This window comes from Orycteropus afer, unplaced genomic scaffold (assembly GCF_000298275.1).
Source record: "Orycteropus afer afer isolate SDZICR_OR568_19922 unplaced genomic scaffold, OryAfe1.0 scaffold00142, whole genome shotgun sequence".
Lineage (NCBI taxonomy): Eukaryota > Metazoa > Chordata > Mammalia > Tubulidentata > Orycteropodidae > Orycteropus > Orycteropus afer.
The window spans coordinates 3312931-3323506 of record NW_006921729.1 but is presented as its reverse complement, the minus strand read 5'-3'; the positions used below and the strand labels follow the sequence as shown (position 1 = coordinate 3323506).

Sequence of the window (10576 nt, the reverse complement as noted above, 5' to 3'; positions counted from 1 at the left end):
TTGTGAGTATACTGCTTATATTAAAAGACAATGCAGAGGTCCCCAGAGGATCTCTGAAAACATACAATATGTTCTCATGGAAAGGCCAGCTTTTAGAAAACTGCCATAATGGACTGGCTGATGATTGGCTAGTATAAGCTGGAGGCAGCTACAAACAGCAGCAGCTAAGTGAAGACCTCTGTCCTTTTCCCTCACCTTGTGTGGGCAGAAGCAGGAGAACTCAAGGAGGAGGAGTGATCAAGGAATAGAACAAAGTCCTTTTCTTTCTTTCCCCTCTGCTCATTTCTGAGCCACAGAGAGGTTAGGTACAAGCCAAGGGTGTGGAAGGTCTCTGAACTGAATGCAAGACTTGAAGCTTTGATTTGGAGTGGACATGGAGTCTTCTCTCAGCACAAACAAACTTCCTCTGGGGCCCCATCTTAGCCAGAGGGACCTGGTCCAGGCATTAGGCACAATCTCCTCTTCATCTGTAGCCTTTTCATCCACCTGCTCAAATTTATCCGCCTTTTGTTTGCTCATACTTGGAAAGGCGTTCTGTTTGTGGTAGGAGGGCTCCAGATTGAAAGGACCAGTGGAGCCATTTTCCCACAAGACTACCAGAGAACAGGTTAAGCCCAAGACACAACCCAGACCCTAACCCAATACAGGGTATTGGGAATGCAATAGGGGTCTGGAGATGAGAAAGGTGAAGAGGGTAAGAGTCCTGTCCCAGATGATCCTAGAATTAGGCTCAGCAGTTGGGGTAGAGTTCCTAGTGTTCTGCCTTTATAAGCAAGTCTGGCCTTGCCCTCTGGGTCCTCATACATCCCGGCTATATACAAGCGAAAATTTAGACAAGTCCCTTGCTGCTGATGGCTTTTATAGGCCACAGTCAGAAGTAAGTGCTGCTCACACAGGCCACCTCTGGGTTGGGATCTCTTTCTATGGCCTCCGTTCCTTTTTCTGAGTGCACTGGCTTTGCAGACCTGGAAGGAGTAAAAGGTTGTCACTGGCTACCCGGGAATTGGTCCCGTGGCAGTGTCTCTCACCATCCCCCGCCCCAAAGTAAGTGAGGGGAGGGTCTGGCCCAAAGCCAGTTAGATGACTAAGGTTCCAGAAGGCTCCATACTTGGCTTCCAAGCAACAATGGATTAAGAGTGAGGTGGAAGCTGATGTGAGGCCCTGGACCTGAACTTCAGAGAAAGGAAGCACCTTACCGTTCATGGGATGCCTGCTCCATATCCTTTATGGTGTCTTTCAGGGTCTGGCCACGTGTCTCTGGTAGTAGGGCACAGAGCAAGCCTGCCATGATGGGAAGACTGCCATAGATAAGCATAGGGATGGCCGCATGGTACTCTTCCAGCAGGATCACGAGTGGTGAGAGGATGCCCCCGATCCTTGAGAAGATGGCAACTAGCCCCATGCCTGTTTGCCTGCGGGAAGGCCAGCCTAGGCTGAGCAGACCTGACCTAACTCCAGACCATAGCTCTGCCCTAGCACACTTCTCTGGGGCAGCTGAGACCCTTTACTATGATCCCCAAAGGTCCACAGGCTTTCTAGCCTTATCCAGGCCCTCCTGCTCTCTACTCCTGCATAAATGACTAGTATCCAACAGTTTGCAATGTTTATTGCACATACCTCCAGGTCTTGGTCTGCCTGTCTCCTACACACCTGTGAAGTCTCAGGTCAAAGGTTATACCTCCTGATCACCCACCCCCCACCCCCACATACTAAGTGTTCCTTCTCCTGGGCCACTCATACCTCATATTCTAGTACTGACCTGGTAGGGTATGGCCTACTTCCTTATCTGTCCTCCTCCAGCCTCCAACCTGAGAGCTTGGACTAGATTTCCAATTGCTATGGACCCCATCCAACACTGCTGCCCCAAAGCCAGTCCTATTTACTATTTGTGGAATGGTGGTGAAGGCAAAAGGAAGGATGGCTCAAATCAGGGTCTCAGGAGTAGAGGAGTAAAACTTTCTCCAGCAGCCCTTACCGAATAATGGTGGGGAAGAGTTCAGCAGAGTACACATAGGAGATGGTAAATCCAGCAGCCGTGGCAAACTTCCCCACTATGGCCAGCACAGTGACCACCACAGGCCAATCTGGGGGAGGACACTGGTCAGACACATGGGGAGATATACAGCCCTGTCACTTGGGCCCTGTGTTGTCTACCCAAACTTCCCACCCCTTCTGTACCCAAATCCTGGGGAAATTTTGACTCCTGAAAGGGAAACGGTGTCCAAAGATCTAGTCCCTGATGGGAGGTGGGTGGGAGTGGATAGGGATAGGGGAACAGCCAACCCTGGTACCTGCAGGGATGAAGATGATGGTGATACACATGAGGCCACCCAGAACTAGAGTCCCCAGCTGGCTCCACTTGCGGCCTAACTTCTCCATCATGAAGATGCTGGAATAGCGGGCAGGCACCTCAACTGCTCCAAAGACTAGCTGTGTCAGGTAGATGTCCAGGCCAAAGTCTCCTACTTGAAGGCTCAGGCCAAAGTATGTCAGAGAGTCCACAAACCTGCGAATTGTCCAAGAGTCCTGTCACTGCTAGGTGATCGGCCACCATCATACTGGGAGTCCTGCCTTAGCCTGCAGTCACAACAGGAGAGACAATAGCACAGCCAGGGAGAGACAGTCATTCCCAGACAGACCATCACAGCCAGAGAGCCACCATCCCACCATTCCACTAATACAGACCAGGGCAGAGCAGCTCTTTCATTCTGTCCTCAGGGAAGGAAATGGGCCCTGGTATACTCACCAGACACAGAAGAGAATCAGGGTCACCTTCCTGAGCTGGGGGTATCGGAACAAATCCAGGGCATTCTCTGAAGGGCCTTTCTTCTCTGGAACCAACTGAGAGGAAGACACAGAATGAGGGGCCAGGCAGAGAGATCTGTGTTGATCAGATTTGGGGCAAAGCTGGTACTGGGTCTGCTGGTGATACCTGGCTCAGGAGCTCTGGGGAGAGTTTCCGCTTGTTGACTGAGGCTGCCTTCTGAATCACTTGTTTTGCCTCCTCTACCTTCCCCTGGGTCAGGAGCCACCGTGCAGATTCTGGGAGGGCCCTGTTGCCCAGGAGTGGCTATGACTAATGGGTCCTACAGTCCTGTGGAACCCCCTCCCTTCTCCAAGGAGCCTTCTTGGGCTGTTCAAGGGCACACTGAACCCCATACTCCAGCACTTTCAGGCTCCCTCTCCCAGACAATGCATATCCCATGGGGTGAATCTGAGTGCTGTACTCCAACCCTGCCACAACAGAGCTAACCTAGGAGCAGCCTGTTCCTGGGAAGTGTCTCCTCACCAGACATAGAAGAAGAGCAGCAAGACAGGGGCAGTGCCAGCAATTTGGAAGAGCCGCCAGTTCTGGATGCCATAGGCAAGTCCTGATAGTACCATCAGCCCAATGGAGAAGGCACAGTGGGCCAGGACAACAGCTTTGGTCCTCCATGAGGGCCCTACCCACTCTGTAACTGTGGGGAAGAGAGGGTGAGACTGTGCTGGAGCCTGCCCACCCACTCCCTGGAACTCCTCAGACACCACCCTGTAGATCTGGGGACTCAATGCCAGCACATGAAGGCCCAATATGGCCTCTTCAGGTCTGGGGTGTGTGACAAGGTCCCCACAGGTAGTCTGGGGAACACAGCCAGCCTGGGCTTTTGGAAGCCTGCCATAATAGACATGGCTGAAGTCTTTAGGGCTCAGATACTCACGTAGGGTGACGTTGCTGAAGGTGTATCCAGCGACAGCAGTGGCCACAGCAAAGCGCAGGGCTGTGTAGAGCTCAAAGCTAGGCACAAAGGCTGTGGACAGGCCAATGAGGGCTAGGAGTAGCAGCTGCACCAGGATAGTAATCTTACGGCCAATCCTGGGATAGCAAAGGGGCAGGTCTGTGGGGGTATGATCCCTCCTAAGAGTCTATCTGATAAGGAAGAAGCAAGGAAGATCCATTTCTGCCCTGGCAACTCTGTCTAAGGGAGGAGATATATTCTTTCCCTGGGAGCCCCATTTGAGGGTAGAGGAACACAGCCTTGTCGTGGAGTATGGTTGGGAGAGGGATCACAAGGGAGAACCTTGACTCTGGGTCAGGAGCCTAAGAATATCCTCGATCAGGGGAGAGCTGGTCAGGGTTCCTTACCTGTCACAGAGGGGCCCAAAGATGACAGATCCAACGAGGAGCCCTGCCATGAACACTGACTGTGAGGTCTCCTTCAGGTGCTTCCGATCACAAACCAGGTCAAACTGAGGCAGACACAAGCAGATGGAAGTCTAGGGCAGTGCTGAGGCCAAGTCCTTTACCCTGCCCTCTGCAAACCTCTCTCAGGGCAGATGCCTGCAGTTCCCAAACTGAGTGCTGAGGCATCCCAGGATACCACAGTGAATTCATGGGACACCACAGGATATTTTCAATTTTAAAGGGAAATACAGCAATATCAGGAGCTCTGGTAGCATAGTGGCTAAGACACTTGCCTGCTAACCAGACGGCTGGCGGTTCAAACCCACCAGCCACTCCTCAGAAGGAAGGTTGGGCAATCTACTTCCGCAGTGACACTGCCTCGGAAACCCAGGGAGGGGTCGCTATGAGTTGGGTCCGACTCCACGGCACATAACAACAAATCCAGTATGACTAGTGTCCTTATAATAAAAGAAGAGAGACAGATGCACAGACACACAGGGACAGTACCATGTATCAACAGAGGCAGAGACTGGGGTCATCGTCTACAAGCCAAGGTCTGTTAGCAACACCAGAAACTAAGGCTTGAAAAAGATTCTCCCTAGAGCTTTCAGAGAGAGCACAGCTTTGACAACATCTTGATTTTGAACTTCTAGCCTCCAGGACTGTGAGAGAATAAATTTTATTTTAAGCCACTAAAATAAAACAAAATTTGGCTTAAAACAAAATTTATTTTGTTTTAAATACTTTTGTTAGTGGAAACTTGGTACGGCAGCCAAGGAAACAAATACAGTAATTGTACTTATGAAGAATGAAATAAAAATATTTTTTCTTTTGATGTATGTGTATATTTTTTTCAAACAGTTACTAAATTATCAGGACAAAAGTACTTGTTGTTTGGACCTAATTACTTAATAAAAGTAATTGCCAGGTATTTCTTTTGGCCTGGAGACACCATTTAAAAAGTAACTCACACATTCAAGGATGCAAAGTTTGGGACAGACCACTAATCACTGCTTTCTGACAAATGAGGCCTCTTTTCCACAGCCAGAGTGTCCCTGTGGCCCACTCAGGCCTCTCCAAGTTTTCCCATTGGCTTCCAAGTCCCCTGAAACTCCCATTATGCACGTGCAGTCAGGATCCTAAGGAGTCCTTACATACTCCTTGAGGAAGGAGATTAAGATAAAGCAAAGGAGAGAGACGCCAACCCACGTGAGGATGGACACAGAAACCTGATTGAGAGACAGGCTGGCAAACCAAAGGGAGAAAATATATGTGTTCATGTAACTCTGTACATATGTCTGCTGTATATATACATACAGTACATGGAAGTGATTTCCCCTTCCCTCTGGGTTGTGGGCCCCTCAGGGAATTGTATGTCCCATCCAACAATGCAGCTCCAGGTATACAAATAATGTTTGTGTGTGGGGGGCGGTGGACATAATATGTGAACTCCCCCCTAGAATGCACAGACACAGCTTCACAACAGAGAGTAACGTCTTTCACATGCTTGCTCTGTGCTAAGTGTTAAGTGCTTTATATGTATCATCTCATATGAATCTGACAATAGTCCCTGACTCATTATATCCTTGTGTTATAGATGATAAAACAGAGGTAGGAAAGGTTAAGCAACATATCCCAGGTCATATGGGTGGATGGCAATAAAGTTGAGACATCCCTATTACCCTAGACAGGGACTGAAACTGAGCGAAGGCTAAGAGAATGCTCATTAAACAAATGATGGGTGAATGAACGAATGCCCTCAGACAGCCAACTAGTCAGCCACCATCTGTTAAACAATCTTTAGCAAGAAATTAATTCAAGAGTTATCATTTTCAAGGAAAATTGTTAATTTTTAAGAACTCTCCTGTGTGTCAAATGATTAACTGTGATTGCCCCTGGGTAACAAAACAAACAAGGGCAGAGGACTTGAACTTGTTCCACCTAGTTCTGTCCTGTTTGGTTTGTCCAGCAAGCACTGATTGCCTTTATAGCAAGAAGCTAATTAAAATAAATTATAATAAATAAACACCTGCTGCTGCCAGGCTCTGGAGTCAGGACTGAGTGACTTTGTGTCACCTTTGGCCTGTTAGCCAATCTGTCTGTGTCTTGGTTTCCTCCTATACAAAATGGGGATAAAATATAAAACAAAATATCACTTGACAGGATTAAGGGAATTAACACATGTAACATGTTTAGCACAGGATCCTTGGTGGTGCAGTGGTTAAGTGCTCAGTTGCTACCTGAACCCATTGGCTGCTTCACGGAAGAAAGATGTGCCGGTCTTCTTCCATAAAGATTGTAGCCTAGAAAACTTATGGGACAGTTCTGCTCCGTCCTACAGGATCACTATGGGTTGGATGAGTAACACTGGATGAGTAAGCACACATAACATGTTTAGCATAGTGACTGTTACACGGGAAGCAACTGATAAATGTTAGTGAGGATGATGTGTGCTGGTCCTACTACTCATGAAGCTCATAGCTGGTGACACAGATATCTCAAACAAAAGGCGGCACAGAGCTCTGAGGGCATGAGTGCCAAGCGAAGGGACTCTTCCAAGGCTGGCACCCCTGGTTAATAGCCACTATTCACTACCTCCCCCCTTACTCTCATTAAAGGAGCTCTGGTGGTGTAGTGAGATGGTATTTGGCTGCTAATCACGAGGTTGGTGGTTCAAGCCCACCATCTGCTCCATGGGAGGAAGATGAGGCAATCTACTTCTGTAAGATTTATGTCTTCTGTAAAGATTTATAGCTTTGGAAACTCAATGGGGCTGCTATGAGTAGGAATCGACTCAATGGCAGTGGGTTTGGATTTTGGTTTTTGGATGGTGTAGTGGTTAAGGCATTTCGCTGCAAACCAAAAGATTGGTGGTTTGAACCCACCAGTTGCTCAGTGGAAGAAGGATGAGGCAGTCTCTTTACGTAAAGATTTATAGCCTTGGAAACCCAATGGGGGTCACTATGAGTTAGAATTGACTTGATGGCCGTGAGTTAGGTTTTATTCCCATTAAATCCTCGGTCTAACCTCATAAAGGCTTATCAATCCCATGTACAGCAGCAAAGACTGAGGCTTAAAGGTGTCAAGACTTGTCCACGCTCATGTGGTGGTGTCATGTTTAAGATGGTAGAGATGAAGAGGGCTCCAACTTGAGACACCAGTCATCAACATCTGCAGCCCTAGCACTAGTACATGGTTCTGTCTGAGGCCTGCCACACTCATCTTCAGGATTCATGATCCCAAACTCCTGTCCTCATTCCTTGGAGCAGACCCCATCACATCTCTCTCTCCTGTTCCAAACCTTCACTGGTTCCCCCTGGCCTCTAGGAGAAACCCCAGGTTCCTCAGTACTGTGTCTTAAATCCTTTAAGAGCGGGCTCCTGCCTATTTCCTAAACTCTTTGTCATGTTTGTTGTTGTTGTGGTTATGTGCCGTTGAGTCGGCCCCAACTCATAGTGACCCCTCCTTGGGTTGCCGAGGCAGTATCTCTACAGAAGTAGATTGCACTGTCTTCCTTCCAAGGAGTGGCTGGTGGATTTGAACCGCCAGTCTTTTGATTAACAGTCAAGTGCCTGAGGCACTATGCTACCAGAGCTCCCCCCGCTCAGAAATGCCAGACTATTTATTTATTTCTTTGTTTGTTTATATTGTGTCCTAGCCTAACCAGAAGGCTAGCAGTTTAAACCCACCAGTCACTCCTCAGAAGGAAGACTGGGCAATCTACTTCCATAGAGATACCACCTCAGAAACCCAAGGAGGGGCTGCTATGAGTTGGAATCGACTCGATGGCAGTGACTTTGGTTTTGTTTTTAGCTCTAAAAATGGCTGTTTTCTCTGCTTCTCCTCCCCTCCACCCCTACCTCTTCTCTGGTTCCAGCACAGATCACACTTATTTCTATTAATTGATGGTGTCTATTTCCCTCCCTTCTCAGAGGTCCATGGGGACACGGCTGAGAGTCATTTTTTTGTCTTACCAAACGTGGTTGTTGTTGTTAGGTGCCATCAAGCCAGTCTCAACTCACAGAGACCCCATCTACAACAGAATGGAACATTGCCTGGTCCTGTGCCATCCTCACAATTGTTTGCATGTTTGAACCCATTGTTGGAGCCACTGTGTCAATCCATCTTATTAAAGGTCATCCTCTTTTTCACTGACCTTCCACTTTGCCAGGAGCTCTAGTGGTGTAATGCCTAAGACATCTGACTGCTAACCAGAAGGTTGGCAGTTCAAACCCACCAGCTACTCCTCAGAAGGTTGGACAATATACTTCTGTAGTGATACCACCTCAGAAACCCAAGGGTGGGTCGCTATGAGTCAGATCTGACTTGACAGCAGTGAGTTTGGTTTTTGGTTCCACTTTACCAAGCACTGGCATGGGACACAGGCACCCAGGAAATGTCAGATGGTTAGGCAGGTGGTTGAGAAGGAGAAATGTACTTTGTTCTCTAGAAGCACACAGCCTATAAAAAACATGTTCTTTTCCTCTCAAATTAAGATTATTGGTATTTTCATTTGAATATAAAGCTTCAGGTTAGAATAAGTTGACCTGGGATGTCAGCTCACAGAGGGTCTTATGAGCCAGTGTGGCAAAGCTCCTTTTCATAAACAGGAAGCAGAGGTAGAAAATCTCCCCCTAAGTTAGTTCCACTCGGGAACTAAGCTTGGGGTTATCATGTGGTAAAAGACACAAAGGACAAAAGATATACACTCATGGGAAGGTCACAGTCCTTGGGAAGGTAGGGATGGAGGAAGCATATTAGGACAGGGCAAAAGGTCTCCTGTCCCACTCCAGTGCCAGCAGTGTAGGTTGATGTCTGAAGGTAAAGAGAGAGGCCCAAATCCTTGAGAACAGCCCATCAAACCCGTAACTCTGCCCACCCTTCCATTCCAGGCACATCAAGTTGCCTATTATTCTCCTGCTCTCCAGACAGAAGTGCTGCTTCTTGATGTCAGGCAGACCTTTCTCACCATTTTCTGTCTGCAAAGCCCTTCCTTTCTTTTCTACCAACATTTTTTTTTTTTTTTTGTATCTTGGTGACCAACTCACATGCCTTTTCTTTCAGGAAGTTGTCTGCCTACTCCCTCTCTAGGAGGAAACAAATTCTGGGCATCACAGCCCACCTATCCCTTTTATCCCTCTACATCAAAAAACCAAACTCACTGCCATTGAGTCAATTTAGACTCATAGCAACCCCCTTCGGATTTCCAAGGTGGTAAATCTTTACAGAAGTAGGTTGCCCAGTCTTCCTTCCATGGAGTGGCTGGTGGGTTTGAACCTCCAACCATCTGGTTAGCAGTCAGATGCTTCAGGCACTATGCTACCAGAGCTCCTTAGGGCCCCAGATCTTCCCTTGACTTCCAAGAGTTCTTGGAGAAGATGAATGGGATACCTCCCTTCTCTGGCTGTGCCTGCAAACAGTTAATACTCAGGAGGCTTTGATTATAATAGTATTGCAATGAGCAAAGAGTGTGAACAAGGTCTAGAGAGGACTGTGAGCAAGCTGGAAGGTTTCCTAGGATTTCAGGATAATGGCATTCGGCCAGGTGGGCAGGAGAGTTTATGAGCATGTGTAGAGGTAGGCATAGCCAAAGCATTTGAGGGCCAGTGAAGCCTAGAACCTATTATGGAGGTGATGCTGGGGATAATGGGAAGGCCAGTGAGGGCCAGATTGAACTAGGCTAGGCTAGAACCAGAGGGTAGGAAATTTCATATGCTGCCCAGCTCCCCTGTGGAGTGGAATGACAGAGAGAGTTAGGAGGAGAGTGCCAGGACATATCCTCAGGCTGCCAGAGCTCAAGGGGCAGGTGGATATTCACATACTAAAATGTGAATGTTTAATCTCTGGACTCCAGGTTCACCTCCCACAGGGGCTCAGCGTGTGCCACTATAAAGAAGGTAAGAGTTATGTAGATCTCCCTGACAATCATGTTCTTTTGGTTTCTGGACTCTATGCTACCTTTCTCTCCTATAGGGAACTAGACAGCAAAAGACCTGCATAGGAGACTATCTCACAACTCATTATGTGACCCAGGCCCCTTCTGTGCCTCAATACCTTTTGGGAAGCAGCAGAATGGGATTAGATGTGTTCAGAGAGCTCCTCTTGCCTGAGGCAGCTGAGAATGGGAATCTTTTTATTTGTCTGACTGGGTCTCTCCCAAGAGAATGAAGTTTTAGCAAAAGCAAATACTCAGTTACCCATAGGACAAGTCCTAGAGTTGTATGTGTGTACCAGACAGGCAGACAGACACCTGTGTTGTTGTTATGTGCCGTCAAGTCAGACCTGACTCACAGTGACCCCTCTTTGGGTTTCCGAGGCAGTATCTCTACGGAAGTAGATTGGCCAACCTTCCTTCCGAGGAGTGGCTGGTGGGTTTGAACCACCAGCCTTCTGGTTAGCAGTCAAGTGCCTTAG

General features: G+C 48.0%; 1 protein-coding gene across 1 annotated transcript in view; it reads right to left on the bottom strand.

Moving 5' to 3' along the window:
- Positions 1–871: 871 nt before the first annotated feature.
- Positions 872–10576, bottom strand: part of SLC22A13 (solute carrier family 22 member 13) — a 10742-nt gene continuing 1037 nt past the window's right edge. Inside the window, exons 2-10 of the mRNA XM_007945707.1 lie at positions 4124–4227; positions 3699–3853; positions 3290–3458; positions 2933–3053; positions 2747–2841; positions 2292–2506; positions 1976–2084; positions 1197–1412; positions 872–965 (exon numbers count right to left, since the gene is read on the bottom strand). Of these exons, the coding sequence (XP_007943898.1) occupies positions 872–965; positions 1197–1412; positions 1976–2084; positions 2292–2506; positions 2747–2841; positions 2933–3053; positions 3290–3458; positions 3699–3853; positions 4124–4227 (1278 nt within the window). The remainder of the gene's footprint in view (positions 966–1196; positions 1413–1975; positions 2085–2291; positions 2507–2746; positions 2842–2932; positions 3054–3289; positions 3459–3698; positions 3854–4123; positions 4228–10576) is intronic.